Source organism: Palaemon carinicauda, chromosome 15 (genome assembly GCF_036898095.1).
Source record: "Palaemon carinicauda isolate YSFRI2023 chromosome 15, ASM3689809v2, whole genome shotgun sequence".
Taxonomy (NCBI): domain Eukaryota; kingdom Metazoa; phylum Arthropoda; class Malacostraca; order Decapoda; family Palaemonidae; genus Palaemon; species Palaemon carinicauda.
In genome coordinates, this window is record NC_090739.1 from 16396168 (window position 1) to 16418113 (window position 21946).

Consider the following 21946-nt stretch of genomic DNA (forward strand, 5'->3'; position numbering starts at 1 on the left):
CTGTTTGACAAACTTGTTCAGAGTCGAGGTCGATGACTGGCCTCCAGATGCCTTTTTTGCCAGAAAGAGTCAACTGCAAAAGCATGGGGGGTCATCAAGGACCTCCTGGAGAGCGTCCTTCTCCAACATGGTCTGGACTTCTGCCCAAAGGGCTACCCCCTTTGCTGATCCCATCGCAAAGGAGTTTCGTCACTGGATCCTTGATCAGGGGAGGGAGAGACAACATGAACGGGACGCAATACCCTGAACCAATCCGCACTGTCCAGGGATCAGCCCTGAGTTGCTTTCACCTGTCCCAGCAACTTTGCTGCCATCCCCTTACTGGTGAACAAGCAGTAGGATGGCCTATTCTAGCGTTTGCGGCCACGGTCAATTCCTCTAGGATGTTTTCCTCCCCTGGAAGACTTTGAGCCTTTCTTGTCCTTGGATGGAGAGGTTTTCTTAGACACCTCTTTCTTCACGGCTGATTTGCTTGTCGAGGCATTGGGCTGGTTGGGCTGCGGAGCTGGTGGCCTGTAGGGCTTGGATGTTCGGGCCCTATGGAGGAAAGAATCCTGGTGGGACTTCCTCCACCTCTCTGCAGCCTCCTCAATGTCCCTAGGCTTGAACAATGAAAAAACCCTCTAGAGAGGAGTTCCTGAGCCTTGCAATCTCAGCATTAGGGACTTGGTGATGGAACTCCCTAAAGGATGTTGTTGGCCCACAAGTTCGATATTTGGTGGGCCAGGAACTTTATCGTCCAGGTACACAAAAGGAGGAAGGTTTCCATCCCCTTCCTGGTACTTTCCTTGGAGAAGTCATCAGTCTCTACCAGGATTCCCAAGGATCCTAACCATAGATCTAGCAACAAAGTATACTGCATGGCATATTTCGCGAAGGTTGAGGATCTCTGCCGCCGAGATGATTTGATGGCCAGAGAGTCTCTCTAGGGAGACCCCCTTTGTCAGTTCTTCCAAAGAATAGTGAAGTGGAAGAGCTGGTAGAGGCTCGTCCAAGACCTTGTAATACCTCTTTTGCTGCACGCGAGGAGGTGGGAGGAGTTTGGCAGATGAGCCTGAACAAAGGGAGGAGGAGAACTAAGAGAGCTGGGAGGCAATCTTCCTTCAGGCACTCTTCAGCACCTGAGACAAGGGCAAAGCTGCACTGGACTTTGTGGGCTTATGAGTGCCGAAGACATGGTCTAAGACTGTGTCTTTGCTCTCCTGAGGAGCTATCTCTGGGTCAGATAATCCGTCGAGGGCCCTCATCAAAGTCAGAAGGCATGTTCTGACTCCTTCAGTTCTCTTTCTGAAGCAGAGCTGGCAGCGAAGTTTCTACCATCCAAAGCCGGGAACTCGTCTAGGAGTGGGTTACGGTTATCTCTAGGGTGGCTGACTGTCCTGACACACTGCGGGCCTGGCGATCCTCGAAGAGCACTTAGGCATCGTCTTGGAGTCCTTTGACTCCTTGCGAGGAAGAAGATATGCTTCCAGCATGGAAGGCCTGAACGGTCTGGACTTCCTGGAAGCTTCCGAAGATGTGACGCTACTGTCACGAGGCAAGTCTTCCTCTGAAGGTAGTAGGGGGAAGACTGGAATGGGTTCCTCACGTGACTCCCTTGGCAGTGATGGCGAAGAGCCAGAGGAGCGGGGGGAAGGAGAACCGGAAAGGTTCGACCTTGTCCTCGACGGCCTAACTGGAGTCAGCTTTACCCTTGAAGAAGAATCAATCTCAGGAACTCCTCTTTTCCTCTTCAGGGGGAAGACAGCCAAGGTCCCATGCAGTGCGTCTTCTGAAACCGACGAATGCTGGAGGTTCTCAGAGACTTCCAAGGTGTGGCCTGAAAGGGCAGGTCCAAAAGCTTGCACAGCTGCCCTGACGATGGCACAGAACAAGGGGTGTCTGTTGATGTTGTCGCTGTCTGAGACATCCACTGAAGGGAAGGAAACTGAAGATTCTTTCTGAGGAGTCTTATCCAGAACCGCTGATCTACGTGGGTCCACCTTAGGGGCCGGTAGTTTCGGAATCTTCAATTCCCCCAGAAATGCCCTTTCTATTCTTCCCAGCCAGTCGCACTGTTCTGCATTTACGGGGAGGGGAATGGGGCAATGGTGACCTGTGAAGTGGGACACTACCCTTCCTCGAAGAGACGACCTATGATCAGGAGGGCGATGACCTACCTTTCCGCTCCTGCTCCTTCAATCTGTGATCACATACCTGTGTTTTTACGGGTTATTGCGACTTCTTGGAAGTCGATGGAGAATGGTGGCTCCTGTCTTTCGTCTGCGTTTCAAGTCATTGAGCAACCTTGGGTTGCTGAAACACTGATGAATACCTGCGCGTTGGCAAGCGTCTACGTGTTGGCAAGCGTAGCCTTGATGGAGAAAGCTGACACGGTGGAGAGTGACAGACAGTAGGAAAACGCTGACGCATTGGTGAACTTTGACAAGCTGGCGATCGTTGACCAGCCATTAAGGACTGAGATGATGGCGAACGCTGACTTGGAGGCGACAATTGACGCGTTGGATGGCGTTGGTACAGCACCACTTGATGACCTGAGGGCGAACGCTGCCGCTAAGGACACTGTTGACGCGGCGAACGTCAACGCTTAGGTGAACGCTGACGAGCGCTTACTGCAGGAACCTCTGTAGGCGATTTACGAGAGGTTATGTAGTGGACAGCTGGCACACGGCCAAGCAAACGAGAACGGTGGAGATGCCCGACGCGTTGGCGAGCGACAAGTTGACAGGCGATGGTCGGCAGACGAACAATGAACAGGGTCATCGTGATGAGAAGGCGATTGATGCGCAAGTGATTGACATGCAGGGGATTGACGAGTAGGTGGTCGACGAGCGGTAGGATGTTAGGAACCAGGAGAATAAGCAGGAGACGGACAAACAGGAGGACGGCGAGTCTGCGGTCAGCAAGATGAAGGCTGACGAGCAGCTGGACAATGGTTAGGCGATGGGATGTGTCCTTCAGAAGATCGAACATCCTCCAAAGGAGATCGCGAACGATCCTCAGGCGGGTAGTCCTAAACCGAAGTTTGAGGACTAACGCCAACTTAAGCAGGAAAAGAGCCAGAGGCAGGCGAAGGTCAGGAACCAGGAATCGTCAGACGAGAAGGCTCCTCCGAAGAGAGGGCTGCGTGGATGAAGCTGACGAGTCAAAGAGGAGTCTCTTCACCGATGGTGAAGGAGCACTTCTAAGGCAAGGAGGAGGGCGAGCACGACGGTGTACGACCACTATGATACCCCATGGGGGCCAGTGGATCAGCTAACTGACCGTCAGCAGCAGTCATCCAAAGAGGAGTCTCTATGACTGAACTCCTTCGGGAGGGAGAAACTTTCACAGAAGACATGCTTAGGACTTTGCTTCCCCCCCAAAAAAACAGGATGTTCAGCATGGGGGGAAGCGCAGTTTTCGGCAAAGGCGGAAGTAGAAGCGGCAGGAACGTCGGTAGGCAGATCAGCAGACGAGTCCTCCAATACAACAATGTCGACGAGAGTCACAGGATCCACCTCCGACATCGACAAACACTGCAAACTAGCACCCTGGTGTAGCAGCTGCACCAGGGCCTCCAAGGACGGCCAAACCTGAAACAATTTAGAAAGTGACATGGACCCCCAGGGACCCCTACCGGAAGTGACACCGTCTCTCAAGGCCCGAGGTTGTCTAGGAGTTAAGCAGCCTGCGCTACTGCTCGACCGTCCACTGGAGCAGGCCAAACGAACAGGAGTTTGGAGGAAAGTCAGGAAGCGGAAGAAGAAGCCTTGAGTTTCTTCTGCTTCAAAGTAACCTTCGAAGGAGAAGAGTCCCGCCTAGACTTCTTACACAGTCACCAGTAGCCCAAAACTTTCCCACTGGGAGGTAGATCACTCCCGACACTAATTACATTTGTTCAACTCATCACACCGTTCACCCCTGCAAGCTGGACAATGGTTAGGCTGCTGGTCAACAAGCTGGCGATCGTTGACCAGCCATTAAGGACTGAGATGATGGCGAACGCTGACGTGGAGGCGACAATTGACGCGTTGGATGGCGTTGGTACAGCACCACTTGATGACCTGAGGGCGAATGCTGCCGCTAAGGACACTGTTGACGCGGCGAACGTCAACGCTTAGGTGAACGCTGACGAGCGCTTACTGCAGGAACCTCTGTAGGCGATTTACGAGAGGTTATGTAATGGACAGCTGGCACACGGCCAAGCAAACGAGAACGGTGGAGATGCCCGACGCGTTGGCAAGCGACAAGTTGGCAGGCGATGGTCGGCAGACGAACAATGAACAGGGTCATCGTGATGAGAAGGCGATTGATGCGCAAGTGATTGACATGCAGGGGATTGACGAGTAGGTGGTCGACGAGCAGTAGGATGTTAGGAACCAGGAGAATAAGCAGGAGACGGACAAACAGGAGGACGGCGAGTCTGCGGTCAGCAAGATGAAGGCTGACGAGCAGCTGGACAATGGTTAGGCGATGGGATGTGTCCTTCAGAAGATCGAACATCCTCCAAAGGAGATCGCGAACGATCCTCAGGCGGGCAGTCCTAAACCGAAGTTTGAGGACTAACGCCAACATAAGCAGGAAAAGAGCCAGAGGCAGGCGAAGGTCAGGAACCAGGAATCGTCAGACGAGAAGGCTCCTCCGAAGAGAGGGCTGCGTGGATGAAGCTGACGAGTCAAAGAGGAGTCTCTTCACCGATGGTGAAGGAGCACTTCTAAGGCAAGGAGGAGGGCGAGCACGACGGTGTACGACCACTATGATACCCCATGGGGGCCAGTGGATCAGCTAACTGACCGTCAGCAGCAATCATCCAAAGAGGAGTCTCTATGACTGAACTCCTTCGGGAGGGAGAAACTTTCACAGAAGACATGCTTAGGACTTTGCTTCCCCCCAATAAAAACAGGATGTTCAGCATGGGGGGAAGCGCAGTTTTCGGCAAAGGCAGAAGTAGAAGCGGCAGGAACGTCGGTAGGCAGATCAGCAGATGAGTCCTCCAATACAACAATGTCGACGAGAGTCACAGGATCCACCTCCGACATCGACAAACACTGCAAACTAGCACCCTGGTGTAGCAGCTGCACCAGGGCCTCCAAGAACGGCCAAACCTGAAACAATTTAGAAAGTGACATGGACCCCCAGGGAAGATACGGGGCCTCTTCGCTACCAGAAGTGACACCGTCTCTCAAGGCCCGAGGTTGTCTAGGAGTTAAGCAGCCTGCGCTACTGCTCGACCGTCCACTGGAGCAGGCCAAACGAACAGGAGCTTTGGAGGAAAGTCAGGAAGCGGAAGAAGAAGCCTTGAGTTTCTTCTGCTTCAAAGTAACCTTCGAAGGAGAAGAGTCCCGCCTAGACTTCTTACACAGTCACCAGTAGCCCAAAACTTTCCCACTGGTAGGTAGATCACTCCCGACACTAATTACATTTGTTCAACACATCACACCGTTCACCCCTGCAAGCTGGACAATGGTTAGGCTGCTGGTCAACAAGCTGGCGATCGTTGACCAGCCATTAAGGACTGAGATGATGGCGAACGCTGACGTGGAGGCGACAATTGACGCGTTGGATGGAGTTGGTACAGCACCACTTGATGACCTGAGGGCGAACGCTGCCGCTAAGGACACTGTTGACGCGGCGAACGTCAACGCTTAGGTGAACGCTGACGAGCGCTTACTGCAGGAACCTCTGTAGGCGATTTACGAGAGGTTATGTAGTGGACAGCTGGCACACGGCCAAGCAAACGAGAACGGTGGAGATGCCCGACGCGTTGGCAAGCGACAAGTTGGCAGGCGATGGTCGGCAGACGAACAATGAACAGGGTCATCGTGATGAGAAGGCGATTGATGCGCAAGTGATTGACATGCAGGAGATTGACGAGTAGGTGGTCGACGAGCGGTAGGATGTTAGGAACCAGGAGAATAAGCAGGAGACGGACAAACAGGAGGACGGCGAGTCTGTGGTCAGCAAGATGAAGGCTGACGAACAGCTGGACAATGGTTAGGCGATGGGATGTGTCCTTCAGAAGATCGAACATCCTCCAAAGGAGATCACGAACGATCCTCAGGCGGGCAGTCCTAAACCGAAGTTTGAGGACTAACGCCAACATAAGCAGGAAAAGAGCCAGAGGCAGGCGAAGGTCAGGAACCAGGAATCGTCAGACGAGAAGGCTCCTCCGAAGAGAGGGCTGCGTGGATGAAGCTGACGAGTCAAAGAGGAGTCTCTTCACCGATGGTGAAAGAGCACTTCTAAGGCAAGGAGGAGGGCGAGCACGACGGTGTACGACCACTATGATACCCCATGGGGGCCAGTGGATCAGCAAACTGACCGTCAGCAGCAGTCATCCAAAGAAGAGTCTCTATGACTGAACTCCTTCGGGAGGGAGAAACTTTCACAGAAGACATGCTTAGGACTTTGCTTCCCCCCCAAAAAAACAGGATGTTCAGCATGGGGGGAAGCGCAGTTTTCGGCAAAGGCGGAAGTAGAAGCGGCAGGAACGTCGGTAGGCAGATCAGCAGACGAGTCCTCCAATACAACAATGTCGACGAGAGTCACAGGATCCACCTCCGACATCGACAAACACTGCAAACTAGCACCCTGGTGTAGCAGCTGCACCAGGGCCTCCAAGAACGGCCAAACCTGAAACAATTTAGAAAGTGACATGGACCCCCAGGGAAGAGACGGGGCCTCTTCGCTACCAGAAGTGACACCGTCTCTCAAGGCCCGAGGTTGTCTAGGAGTTAAGCAGCCTGCGCTACTGCTCGACCGTCCACTGGAGCAGGCCAAACGAACAGGAGCTTTGGAGGAAAGTCAGGAAGCAGAAGAAGAAGCCTTGAGTTTCTTCTGCTTCAAAGTAACCTTCGAAGGAGAAGAGTCCCGCCTAGACTTCTTACACAGTCACCAGTAGCCCAAAACTTTCCCACTGGGAGGTAGATCACTCCCGACACTAATTACATTTGTTCAACTCATCACACCATTCACCCCTGCAAGCTGGACAATGGTTAGGCTGCTGGTCAACAAGCTGGCGATCGTTGACCAGCCATTAAGGACTGAGATGATGGCGAACGCTGACGTGGAGGCGACAATTGACGCGTTGGATGGCGTTGGTACAGCACCACTTGATGACCTGAGGGCGAACGCTGCCGCTAAGGACACTGTTGACGAGGCAAACGTCAACGCTTAGGTGAACGCTGACGAGCGCTTACTGCAGGAACCTCTGTAGGCGATTTACAAGAGGTTATGTAGTGGACAGCTGGCACACGGCCAAGCAAACAAGAACGGTGGAGATGCCCGACGCGTTGGCGAGCGACAAGTTGGCAGGCGATGGTCGGCAGACGAACAATGAACAGGGTCATCGTGATGAGAAGGCGATTGATGCGCAAGTGATTGACATGCAGGAGATTGACGAGTAGGTGGTCGACGAGCGGTAGGATGTTAGGAACCAGGAGAATAAGCAGGAGATGGACAAACAGGAGGACGGCGAGTCTGCGGTCAGCAAGATGAAGGCTGACGAGCAGCTGGACAATGGTTAGGCGATGGGATGTGTCCTTCAGAAGATCGAACATCCTCCAAAGGAGATCGCGAACGATCCTCAGGCGGGCAGTCCTAAACCGAAGTTTGAGGACTAACGCCAACATAAGCAGGAAAAGAGCCAGAGGCAGGCGAAGGTCAGGAACCAGGAATCGTCAGACGAGAAGGCTCCTCTGAAGAGAGGGCTGCGTGGATGAAGCTGACGAGTCAAAGAGGAGTCTCTTCACCGATGGTGAAGGAGCACTTCTAAGGCAAGGAGGAGGGCGAGCACGACGGTGTACGACCACTATGATACCCCATGGGGGCCAGTGGATCAGCAAACTGACCGTCAGCAGCAGTCATCCAAAGAGGAGTCTCTATGACTGAACTCCTTCGGGAGGGAGAAACTTTCACAGAAGACATGCTTAGGACTTTGCTTCCCCCCCAAAAAAACAGGATGTTCAGCATGGGGGGAAGCGCAGTTTTCGGCAAAGGCGGAAGTAGAAGCGGCAGGAACGTCGGTAGGCAGATCAGCAGACGAGTCCTCCAATACAACAATGTCGACGAGAGTCACAGGATCCACCTCCGACATCGACAAACACTGCAAACTAGCACCCTGGTGTAGCAGCTGCACCAGGGCCTCCAAGGACGGCCAAACCTGAAACAATTTAGAAAGTGACATGGACCCCCAGGGACCCCTACCGGAAGTGACACCGTCTCTCAAGGCCCGAGGTTGTCTAGGAGTTAAGCAGCCTGCGCTACTGCTCGACCGTCCACTGGAGCAGGCCAAACGAACAAGAGCTTTGGAGGAAAGTCAGGAAGCGGAAGAAGAAGCCTTGAGTTTCTTCTGCTTCAAAGTAACCTTCGAAGGAGAAGAGTCCCGCCTAGACTTCTTACACAGTCACCAGTAGCCCAAAACTTTCCCACTGGGAGGTAGATCACTCCCGACACTAATTACATTTGTTCAACTCATCACACCGTTCACCCCTGCAGACTGGGCACAGGATGTGGGGATCTGTGTCCTCGGCGGACATAAAAATACCGAGGGGTGCAACCCTCAGGACCAGGGCAGGTATACATGGAAGCAGGGAGAAGTCAAGACACACATAAACACTGAAAAGAAAAAGCATAAAAAGAATTAATGGCAATCCAATAAATGCGAGGAGGAAGAGCGGCAATGACCGCTCTCCATCCGAGCCAAAAGCAAAGTGAGCTCAGTCACAGGTGTGTGAGTGAAGGGGGTATCTAGCTACCTCCCCTAACACCCCCTAACTGGTGGGATGGGCAGTTAACCATCACTACATTTTAATGGCTCATCCTTTCAGCGAACGAAAGTAATACCCCTTTAAATAGCGTAGGTTTGTATTCCAATTACGGAACAATTTATTTTTGTTGGAGTGGTCCTAAAAATCCCTGGTTCTAAGGGAAGCTTCAATGGGAAAAAAAAAAAATTGACAGTCAATACAAATTGAATAAAATAAAAGTAAAAGGCAAAACAATAAAATATTTTTATGAAAAAGCAACAATTCCAGTTAGCATAACTAAGGCAACAGTGAAGGCCACTTTAAAGTAATACTATACTGTAGCTACTGTTACTCAGATAAGCATCTGCATCTATAATAATTATACTACAGAGAACCTGAATAGGATTTTTAGTCACAAATTAAAAAGTTAAGACTTCTAGTAATGGTAAATTGTGGCACCACAGATGTCAAAAAACCAAGTACTGTACTGGCTTCATACTTCCAAGGTAAAATAAATTAGCAATTATCCTCAATGAGATCTCCCTCCCAATATTCCAATATCAACAATCCAACACACTCATCATACACTTATACACAAAACTCTCTTCCACTTGCTCTTACTGATAAAAATATAAATCCATCAAGGAGGGTTAGAAGAGGCCCTCCCACTATAATATAATAGGAGGTTTTTATATAAAGTAAGCATCATAAAGGTTATTTTCTGCATAGTATAAACCCAATTATTATTATTACTTGCTAAGCTACAGCCCTAGTTGGAAAAGCAGGGAAAATAGCCCAGTAAGGAAAGGAAACAAGGAAAAAATACAGTATAGCATATTAAAAGAGCAGTAACATTAAAATAAATATTCCCTATACAAACTATAAAAACTTTAACAAAACAAGAGGAAGAGAAATATGATAAAATAGTGAGCCCGAGTGTACCTTTAAGCAAGAGAACTCTAACCCAAGATAGTGGAATGTGAAGGAAGTTGCACTTGCTTTATATTCTTCTTCTTTACTCACTTTCTAATTTTCTTCTTTCATGATTTCCAACCTCTTTTAACTACTGTGCAACTATAGGCTATCCCCCCAAAATACACTTGGCTGCTGAATGGCCTTCAAGGTCATTGCACTGGGCTTTACATCTTTAACATGATTCATAAGCTCCATCTAAATCCAATCCATAGAAGTTCCGAGTTTTGACTTGTACCCAACTAAGAGTGACTCAAAATCTCTCCACAACCCTATAAATGACACTAATTACTGTATCTGCATAGCATACACTAACTACAGTTAAGGAAGGTGGGAGGTCTGTAACTTCTAAATTAATGAATTTTTACATTAGAAAAATCAGTTATATTTTCAAAATATTACGGATATTACAAATGAATACCTCATGATACCTAGAAGAATTCCTTAGCTACAAGATAGAATAACTGGATGAATGGGTTCTGGACCAGATACTGTTGACTGAGAGACATGCATTCAATGCCGTCTTAAGAAGCTTAAAAGTGGTCATAAGTAGACATGGGCCCAGTTGGTTAAAAGTTAAAGTTGAGGGTTTTAGGTCTCCACAGAGACGATTTACATCGTCCTCCTCGGGCGACCATTAGCCAGCAGAGACTATCACTAGTCCCCTCTAACCTCCCCCCCAGGCGCCACCCTGGGAGTACCCCCCGGTAGAAGGTCTCACGGTATTCGCGTCCCTGGCGGGGACCGAACTCAGGACCTCTATAATAGAAATCCGCGACGCTACCAACCTTGCTATCATATATCATCTACTGAACTAACGATTTGCAAAATAAAATCTAAGGTCGAACATACCTAATGGCTGGTTAAGTCTGGGAATTTTCAAAATTGTCCAGCTCTCAGAGCTTCTCATATAGTTTAATTATTCCATGCACAGATATAGAATTACAAGGCATACATATGCATTCTTCATACAGCACAACAAAGTGTGTGCACCTTGCAGTCATATTATTACTATTATCATATTACTAGCTAAGCTACAACCTAGTTAGAAAAGCAGGATGCTATAAGCCCAAGGGCACAGATAACAGGGAAAATAGACCAGTGAGAAAAGGAAATACTGTAAGGCAATAAATAAACTACAAGTGAAGTAATGAACAATTAAAATATTTCAAGAAAAGTAACAACATTAAAACCAATCTTTCATATATCAACTATAAAAACTTAAAAAAAGAGAGAGAGAGAGAGAGAGAGAGAGAGAGAGAGAGAGAGAGAGAGAGAGAGAGAGAGAGAGAGAGAGAGAGATGTGTGTGTGTGTGTGTCCTAACATTTAAGGCTAAAATTTGCAGGTTCAAGTATTAATCAATACAAATAAACTTTTGACACTATAAAACTAAGGTAGCCTTTAACAAATAACTACATATGCAATGTTTCTATCATATTTTTTAAATAAGTTACGATATAATATCAATACTGCCTTTTTTTTTTGTTCTGTACAAATTGGAGAGTATAGTCTCTATACTAAGCTTAACCTATTACTAGTATTTTCCAGTGTATGGTATGCCATGAATAATTCTCAATACAAGGGTTTAATTTGTAATTTTTTGGAACATATGAGCAAATTATTCATAACCACATAATACATCCCATTTCCAAACACTGATACTTCCTCAGCACAACCACCTTGTCCAAATTACTTTTCTAGGTTGCATAGTTGATAAAGAAAGCATACTGTATTGTAATTACCTATTGCAAGGCCTATGGGCCCTCCAAATAATCCTCCGAGTATTGTAGCTCCACCCGCAATAAATCCACCTTTGACACTTTCTTTGACAGCAACTCGAAGTTTTTCTTCCTCACAAATTTGGGTCACCAAAGACAGTGCTTCTGCTGTATTAATTGGCATGATAAATATCTAAGATGACCCTGGAAAAAATGTACAAAATGAATTACTATATTTCAATACAGTACAGTACTTAACAAATATTAATGTTACGCATAAAACTTTTCCCTCTAAGACAGTAGCAAGAGCCTCCCCTCCCCATTCATCTATTTGATATGATTCTCCCAATAATATTACTTTTGTCGGCTTTTGTGTTCATTAAGATTTTTGTTTGCTCCTTTAAATTTTTAGATTCGGACCCTCATTTTTAATTATCTTGTGCGATAGGTTGATTTTTCAGTTCCTTCAGTACCCAACCACCCACATACCCTCACAATCTTTGAACCGTGAGTGTTCTATGAAATGCACACCCCACATGCACAGCTTTTCATTCAACCAAATTAGTTATAACTTAGGCATTCATGGTCATGTATATATCTTACACATTCAGTTCTCAAAATGGATGAAAAGATTATTGTTTTCTGGTCAACAGTACTGCTCATGCACCACCTGCGTACTGATTTTCCAGACAGTGAAGAGGCAATTTTTTTTTAGTATATATGAGACTGAGAAATCAGTGGGGTGTGTAAGTAAGAACTAACTAACTCACTACCTATGTACAACCCTTTCTGAATAGGGATACCTTAATGTGGTGAAAGGGTTTGTGTATGATCAGCAAAGCTATACTAATCAGAGTCACCCATACAAAGTTGGTTTGCGATGAGTAATCAGACTAAAGTCTCCCACTATCACCAATGACCCGAGTAGTAATGGAAGGACCAAACCCCAGACATGAATAAGGACATGTCTGAGGCTTTTGTCCTGCAGTGGACTAGAAACAGCTGCATTTGTTGTTGTATACCTACACATCAACACATGCAGCTTTCTAGTTCACTGCAGGTCAAAGACTCATACAGTATGTCAGTTCATGTCTGGGGTTTGGCCAGTTTTCATCACCATGATGGCCAGTACGGACTCGTGATGGTGGGAGATTTTTGCCTGAAAGCTAACAGCAAAAAAAACCTGGTATGGGTGGCCCCAACTAGTACAACTTTGCTGATTATGGCGATACGCAAACTTTTCACCACGTTAAGGTATTCCCACTTTTTCAGGCTGGCTACCTCGACAAACCCAGGTAGTAATCTGCACCTTCTAGCATAAGTTGTAGTAGACGTTCAATTTAGGGAAAATGACGAAATGAATAAATAATATAGGCCTATATTAAATTCATTCTTCTAAGGCAGAGGACTAAACATCCTATCTTAGGTTAAGTTAGAGATAAAACGGCAGAACAGCTGTGCACTCAGTGCAAGATACAAAGCATTATAAAACGGCGATACAACCCAGCCTAAACTGATATTCGAGTACCTGTAACCGATTTTAAGCATGAACATAAACATTACAATGGTTCTTAGTCATTTGGGTTAGTAGCATATCTCATATGGCATATACAGTGAACCCTCGTTTATCTCGGTAGATAGGTTCCAGACGCGGCCGCGATAGGTGAAAATCCGCGAAGTAGTGACACCATATTTACCTATTTATTCAACATGTATATTCAGACTTTTAAAACCTTCCCTTGTACGTATTACTGTTAACAAACTACCCTTTAATGTACAGAACACTTAATGCATGTACTACAGTACCCTAAACTAAAACAGGCACAAATATTAAAGGCGATTTTATATCATGCGTTTCCTAAACACGCTAAATAGCATGATAAAAAATGGCAACCAATGTTTTGTTTACGTTTATCTCTGATCATAATGAAGAAACAAACTGGAGGTAGAGCTTTGCTTATTACCCAGACATATTTCTCATACTTTTCCCTTAGAACTACATCACATCTTCCTACTTTATTTATATATATATATATATATATATATATATATATATATATATATATATATATATATATATCTATCTATATATATATATATATATATATATATATATATATATATATATATATATCTATATATATATATATATATATATATATCTATATATATATATATATATATATATATATATATATATATATATATATATATGTGTGTGTGTGTGTATATATATATATATTTATATGTATACACATATACATACCTACATATATACATACATACATATATACATAAATACATGCATACATATATATATATATATATATATATATATATATATATATATATATATATATATATATATATATTACTGTATATATATGGGTTATGGAAAAAATCCGCGAAGTGGTGAATCCGCGATGGTCGAACCGCGAAGTAGCGAGGGTTCACTGTATATATATTCTACAGTTTTACCTGGTTGGGAGGCATCAGTATTCTAGGTTATGTTTTGTGCCAAACTAGGTTAGATTGGGGTTTTAGTAATCTAGGTCAGGATATCCAAGAGGATGAAAGTTTAATAGTGTATAACTTTTCCGGAGTACCATTCAAATACATAATATACTATACTGTATATTGTACACATGCTATGTATGGGGTAACTATGGGGATATATGGTTTGATACACATATTTCCAGGTGTTTAAAATTACTTTGATATATATTTTTACCAGAAATTAATACATATTAAGTGTCCCAAACAATTTCTAGAAAAAAGACATCAAAATTGTCTAAGCCACTGTCAGTAACGAAGAAAAAATAATTTCAATTCTGACTGTAATGCCTTAATGAATGAGTTGTGTAAGGAAATCCAGGGAATACGACATAGCCTAGGGTAACTTCACTTAACCGGACATGCAGCGATGTGTACATATTTGGGGGGAATAGCCTACCCCACTCTTATCCTATGCTAACAATATAAAACAGTCAAAAAGAGGTAAATACATAAACCAAATACATGAACCATATATTTCTACTACTTTTTAACTATGAATACTTGGGCAAACCACCACTTCAGAGTTTTCTTAACAACCCCCTATATAATAAAAATTATGGGGATCCCAGGGAAATCTGGGGTTTTGGGTGGGAAAACACCAAAAATAAGTGATTTACAGCAATAGTACTGGTCAGAAATGCATAATAAAGACTGTTGAAAAATATACGGTTCATGTAAGTGGTGTGAAATTAAATGATCATAATTACCTATACTAAATATCATGGACCTTAAATGGTTTTTGCTCCGTCGGTGCTACCTTCGTTCGCAAATAAACATTTTGTTGCTCCTCTGTTCTGCCAAGCACTACATATACACACTACCCACATGAGTCACTATTAAAGTATCATAATTACCTATGCTATCATTTATATCATATCTATCAAAAGGTCTTTGCTTCGCTGTGGCCAGCTTTACTCGCAAATAAAGATTATCGGATTGATCCTATGTTTTGACAAACAATGCATGGACAAGATGCACATGCCAACCACGTGGGTCATTATTTCCAAAATATTCTCGACTTTCAGATGAGCAACAATACCTATACTGAACAAAAGTGTTTCAATCATAATCAATGACCAATATGGATAAAACTACACCGAAGTTTCAAAATACTGTATATTGAATTCCCCACTGGATTATGTTTCCTTGCACCGGTAGCCATGTTGCAGCTAAAGCGGATGGCAAAAGGGGGTTCTTGTAAAACAACAGCAGAAAATTTAAAACGCAAACAAACAGTTGGAAGCTCTTGACTGGTTCACAAAACCAGCTAATGATTACGTAATGCAAAAACCATAACTCCCGAAAATGAAAGTAAACAAGGGACTCAGACAATGATATGGTTCTCTTTTTTCGCGAGCGAAGCAAGCGCACAGCCTAGCAAAACCCATTAGATTTTGGTAATATTTCGATAAAGTCCATTGGCTTTTGCTCCACTGTGCTCTCGCTTCGCTTGCAAAAAAAAAGAAAAAATCAAGCTCCTATGTACTGGCAAGCGGTAATGGCACTGGGTGGGACCCTACAGTAATATTACCTTTTATTCAATCAATACACAGGTTACTATGCCCCAGCCCCCATTAATCATACTAAAAAAAAATTGCTAGATAAGCCAGCACTCAACCATTTCTTGTACTGAATTCTGGTTTTGCTAGAAATTGAAGTATCATCTATTAAACGAAAGCGTATCTACATTATAAGAAGCCAATGAATTATTATCTTTCGGTGATAAAACTTGTTTCTGTAGTAGCCAACACAAATTAATTTCATATTATAAAATAACATTTCAGGTAAACAATTGAACAAAAGGAATTATTTTAACATATTGGTAAAATTACATAAGTATCCAGTTATCTCTATAGAGAAAATAGGTGTTCCTGAGTATTCATAATTATTTTTAACAGTTTTGATGATAATAATTGTCAGAAAACCATATTTTTAATGCCATAAATAAATCAACTACCTTCATTAACATTAGCAATAGAGTTAAAGTTATGGGCTAATACAAAAATAAAGTGTTCTTGATGAAATTTTATCAAATATGTAGGAGCTAATCTCACAACTAATATTGTCCTCATTTGTACTAACATATAAAGACATATCTATGAACCGAGTTTGGATATGTATATATACCCTTAAATGATTTACATAAATGACAATATGTTGAGCTAGTGGTGAGTGTGTAGGAGGTTGGATCAACGACTTTTTGTCCACCAAAATACTAACCCACTCGGCTAACATGCAGATCGCAATGTGTACCGCTTACCAGAATAAAGGAGCAACGAAATTATGTTTAATTGCTAGTGGAGCAAAGGCCATTAAGTAAATAATTAGTGTCAGTTAATTAACCAACATACTCATCGATACAATTATAATATATGTGACAACAGACACGGACAGGAAGGATTCTCGTTTTCTATCCAAACAGCAGGCCTAGTGACCCAACAATCTACAAAAGTACCGGGGATTCCCCGATGAGCATGAAAAAGGCACTCTAGATTAGATTGAGGGAATGTGATATTTCAAAGCACGCTACTAAAGCTAGGATCACACTGGGCTTTTTTCGCCAGCAGAAAGCCGTTACTGCCTAAAATAGAAAACATGAGAACTTGTTGCTTGATATATTGGCTTCTCCACTGGACAGGAAGCAGCGAGCACAAACCGCGTGCATGACTTCGGATATAGCCAAACAAGATGGATGTGGCAGATAGGACGTGTTCTTGCTTAGCAATCTTGAGTCCAACAAGCCTCAAGATATAAAAATTTGCGTTGTTCCCCCTGTGGTAGTTGTAAAACTTTTCAATTCACGTAATATTCCGAGAATACATATTACTGCACCAGTTAGAAAATTTTTCGTGAAGATATCAGCTGATCGGTTTTGTATACTTTTTCCTATTAGCTTCTCAAACCGCGAGATCATAGTGTGACGCTACAACACTTTCACTCGCTAGCATCGACCGGAGGTTGGCGAAAACTTCCGAGCAAGAAATGACTTGTGTGATTCCAGTACAAAGTTGCATAGGCTCTGATTCGCCGAACCTTTAATAGTTCCTCTAAGAATAAACAGAAATAGAAGCAACCTGCTGATAGGTTGAATTTTGATGCAATACTACACATTACTTCTAAGGCAATGGCTTGCCATGTCTCTAGTACCATACCTGAAACCAGGTTAGGTTAGGTTACATACAATATTAGTTCAATTACTGAAATAGGTTAGCAAGGGTCCAGGAGACTGGTGAAAACATGAAAAGAACCCACAGATAACAGAAGATACAGTAGTTGAACCCAAGTATAATTAGCTGTATACAGTTATATGAGAAGAAATCATAATGTTAATATAGAGGGTTCACTATTTTGACTAAGGTAACGAACGACACGTATCAGATACAAATGTATACTTGCACAATCTTAACTGGCTATAGATTTGTCAAAGTATTAAACCTTCTGCTCTCTAAAATATATTAGACTTTCAATAAATCAACTTACCCCTATAGAGAAATTGCCACCACACTCCGTTAGCTCAATTTGCATAAAGTTTCAGGGAAATTCCTCAGTAACCCGTTACCCCATTCCCCATCAGTGACAATGAATCATCTTTGATGAAATGATGACCGGACTCTGAACTTCGGAAGACAGCAAACGCAAAAAAAAACTTTCAAACAAAATTATTGACTAATTATTAGCATCTATTATAGAATATTAACTGTGGATTAACACGAGCAGTGTGCAATGTATCTTTAGATATTAATTATATGACATTCCAAGTTAATTAAAAAGGATATAGAGTAACTCATTGACGAACGCAACACGTACCCTACGTGATTAACCTTATGTCTTGATAACGTTTTGTCAAGTGCAACTGTGAAAATAAAGTCATTGCCAAGATTCTCCTCTTCCTCTCTCTAAAGATACATCAACAACTTCAGATGCAAAACCAGAGTGAAACATAATTACATAAACATATTCACTGGAGTTATACGTTATTTCCTTATTTCCTTTCCTCACTGGGCAATTGTTCCCTTTTGGAGCCCTTGGGCTTAAATCATCTTGCTTTTCCAACTAGGGTTGTAGCTTAGCTAATAATAATAATAATAATAATAATAATAATAATAATAATAATAATAATAATAATAATAATAATAATAAAGTTGCGCAACATGATTTACGTGTGCAAAAAAAGCTTAGCTAATAATAATAATAATAATAATAATAATAATAATAATAATAATAATAATAATAATAATAATAATAAAGTTACGCAACATGATTTACATGTGCAAAAAAAAAAAAAACTAGTTTGGATACCATTCACTTTATTCTTTGTAAATCAAAGATCATAAACATAATCACCAGTACTAACACTTCCAAACAAATATTTGGACTACGTAATGCAGAAAAAAATGGGATACCATTCACTTTGTTCTTTATAAATAAAAAATCATATAACCACCAGTATTCATAACTTCCAAACATTTGGACCATGAAGTTTTGTAAGTTTCACATAGCTTTAGTGTAAGTAAACAATGTATCAATGCAATTTCTTTCACTATTAGAAACAAGATTATACATTACCTTTGATGTAGAACTCTACAATTGCATGTGTTCAGGATCTTATTCTCAAGCTTCAAGTGCGGATGATCAAATAACTGTTTTAACTTCTAATCCACAGGTATTAAAGAGTTCAAGTATTTGCCATAATCAGTGATAACAGATAATTCATCAGTTGATATGTAGCCTGGTGTTTTTTTTTTTTTTTTTTTCCTTTTTGCTCACTGCTTTGTTGTCTTTGATTTTATCAAACCTTAATTTTCAAGAAGTATTAGTTATAAAAAGGTTGTCATCCAAGCTTGATTTACCTAATTTCCCTATTTTTACAAACAATATTTCCATTATATTCCTAATATTATTTCCTTGTTCAATTACCATTCTTTCATACCGTTCCCTATATCTTCATTGCATGTTGACTTGGTTTTCACACTCTTATTACGCTATCTAATCTATCAACATTTTTCTGCTCCACCTCTTTCTCTGCGACTTTCGTACTTGTCTCTTGCAAACCCCCTGTGGCCGCGGGGGCATAAAAACAAGAATAGCGCCAACGTTATCCCTGCGTGTCGTAAGAGGCGACTAAAAGGGACGGGACGAGGGGGCTAGGAACCTCCTCTCCTGTATCTACATCCTGTGAGACATAGACAAAGAGATGGAGCAGGGGGAAGAGTGGCTGCTCCCCACACTCTAGTTTTGGGGTGTTTGAATGTGCGTGGATGTAGTACGATAGAGAGTAAAAGATGTGAAATTGGAAGTATGTTTAGGAATAGAAGGATGGAAGTATTGGCCTTGTGTGAGACGAAGATAAAAGGAAAGGGTGAAGTGATGTTTGGTGAAATGTCTGGTAGAGTGTCTGGGATTGAAAGGGGAAGAGCGAGAGAGGGTGTGACTTTATTGTTGAGTGAATGAATGACAGGTAAAGTAGTGGAATGGAAGGAGATATCATCTAGGTTAATGTGGGTAAGGGTTAGGTTGGGTAGGGAATGTTGGGCGTTTGTCAGTGCGTATGGGCCAGGTAGTGAGAAAAGTGAAGAAGAGCGGAATGAGTTCTGGAATGAATTAACTAGGTGTGTAGAAGGACTGGGTAGAAGGAATTATGTAGTTGTCATGGGTGACTTAAATGCTAGAGTGGGCGCTGGAGAGGTAGAAGGTGTCGTTGGGAAGTATGGCGTACCAGGTGAAAATGAGAGTGGTGAGAGACTGGTAGATATATGTGTTGAGCAAGAGATGGTGATAAGTAATAGGATTTTCAAAAAGAAAGATGAAAATAAGTATACATGGCTAAGAGTGGCAAATGGAAGAGTAGTAGAAAGAGCATTAATGGATTATGTGTTGATAACTAAAAGAATGTCTGGAAGATTGAAAGACGTGCACGTGTTTAGGGGTATGGCTAACGGTATGTCTGATCATTTTTTGGTGGAAGGAAAATTAGTTGTAGCAAAAGAATGGGGGAATAGAGTAGGTGGATGTATAAGGCAGGTAGTGAGGGTTGAAGAGCTAATAAAACCGGGGGTAAAAAGTAAATATCAGGAAAGGTTGAAAATGATATATGACGAAGTGAAAGTAAGAGAAACTGACAATTTAGAGGAGGAGTGGAAGTTAGTAAAAGAAAATTTTGTTGGGATTGCAAGTGATGTGTGTGGAAAGAAGGTTGTTGGAGGCAGCATGAGGAAGGGCAGTGAATGGTGGAATGAAGGAGTGAAGGTAAAAATGGAAGAGAAAAAGATGGCTTTTGAAGAATGGCTGCAGAGTAATAGTATAGAGAGGTATGAAAAATATAAAGAGAAAAATGTGGAAGTAAAGCGCAAGGTACGTGAGGCAAAGAGGGTAGCTGACCTGAGGTGGGGTCAGGGATTGGGTCAGTCATATGAAGAGAATAAGAAGAAGTTTTGGAAAGAAGTGAAGAGAGTAAGGAAGGCTGGCTCAAGAATTGAAGAGACAGTGAAATATGGAAATGGAAGGTTGTTAAAAGGAGAGGAGGCAAGGAAAAGATGGGCGGAATATTTTGAAAGTTTACTGAATGTTGAGGATAATAAGGAGGCAGATATAATTGCTGTTGCAGGTGTTGAGGTGCCAGTGATGGGAGATGAGAATGAGAGAGAGAGATTACAATAGATGAAGTGAGGAGAGCACTAGATGAAACGAGAGTAGGAAAAGCATCTGGTATGGATGGTGTGAGAGCTGAGATGTTGAAGGAGGGGGGGGGGGGGTGTGACTGTACTTGAATGGTTGGTGAGATTGTTTAATATGTGTTTTGTGTTGTCAATGGTACCAGTAGATTGGGTTTGTGCATGTATTGTACCACTATATAAGGGTAAGTGAGATGTGCATGAGTGTTGTAATTCAAGAGGTATTAGTTTGTTAAGCGTAGTTGGAAAAGTGTATGGTAGAGTACTGATTAATAGGATCAAGGATAAAACAGAGAATGCAATCTTAGAAATACAGGGTGGTTTTAGAAGAGTTAGGGGTTGTATGAATCAGATTTTTACAGTTAGGCAGATATGCGAGAAATATTTAGCAAAAGGTAAGGAGGTGTATGTTGCGTTTATGGATCTGGAGAAAGCGTATGATAGAGTTGATAGGGAAGCAATGTGGAATGTGATGAGGTTATATGGAGTTGGTGGAAGGTTGTTGCAAGCAGTGAAAAGTTTCTACAAAGGTAGTAAAGCATGTGTTAGGATAGGAAATGAAGTGAGTGATTGGTTTCCGGTGAGAGTGGGGCTGAGACAGGGATGTGTGATGTCGCCGTGATTGTTTAACTTGTATGTTGATGGAGTTGTGAGAGAGGTGAATGCTCGAGTGCTTGGACGAGGATTAAAACTGGTAGACGAGAATGACCATGAATGGGAGGTAAATCAGTTTTTGTTTGCGGATGATACTGTACTGGTTGCAGACACAGAAGAGAAGCTTGGCCGATTAGTGGCAGAATTTGGAAGAGTGTGTGAGAGAAGGAAGTTGAGAGTTAATGTGGGTAAGAGTAAGGTTATGAGATGTACGAGAAGGGAAGGTGGTGCAAGGTTGAATGTCATGTTGAATGGAGAGTTACTTGAGGAAGTGGATCAGTTTAAGTACTTGGGGTCTGTTGTTGCAGAAAATGGTGGAGTGGAAGCAGATGTACGTCAGAGAGTGAATGAAGGTTGCAAAGTGTTGGGGGCAGTTAAGGGAGTAGTAAAAAATAGAGGGTTGGGCATGAATGTAAAGAGAGTTCTATATGAGAAAGTGATTGTACCAACTGTGATGTATGACTCGGAGTTGTGGGGAATGAAAGTGACGGAGAGACAGAAATTGAATGTGTGTGAGATGAAGTGTCTAAGGAGTATAGCTGGTGTATCTCGAGTAGATAGGGTTAGGAACGAAGTGGTGAGGGTGAGAACGGGTGTAAGAAATGAGTTAGCAGCTAGAGTGGATATGAATGTGTTGAGGTGGTT

At 43.0% G+C, this 21946-nt stretch overlaps 1 protein-coding gene across 4 annotated transcripts in view; it reads right to left on the reverse strand.

Annotated features, from left to right (window-relative positions):
- Positions 1-18645, reverse strand: part of LOC137654486 (protein C19orf12 homolog) — a 92834-nt gene extending 74189 nt beyond the window's left edge. For 3 of the 4 annotated variants that reach the window (XM_068388152.1, XM_068388151.1, XM_068388149.1), the window contains exons 1-2: positions 17457-17613; positions 11445-11624 (exon numbers count right to left, since the gene is read on the reverse strand). In XM_068388152.1, coding sequence (XP_068244253.1) covers positions 11445-11604 — 160 coding nt within the window. In that variant the 5' untranslated portion in view covers positions 11605-11624; positions 17457-17613. Of the gene's footprint in view, positions 1-11444; positions 11625-17456; positions 17614-18542 lie in introns of those variants that run through there. The other variant, XM_068388150.1, reaches the window with a different exon arrangement.
- Between the last annotated feature and the right edge of the window lie 3301 nt (positions 18646-21946).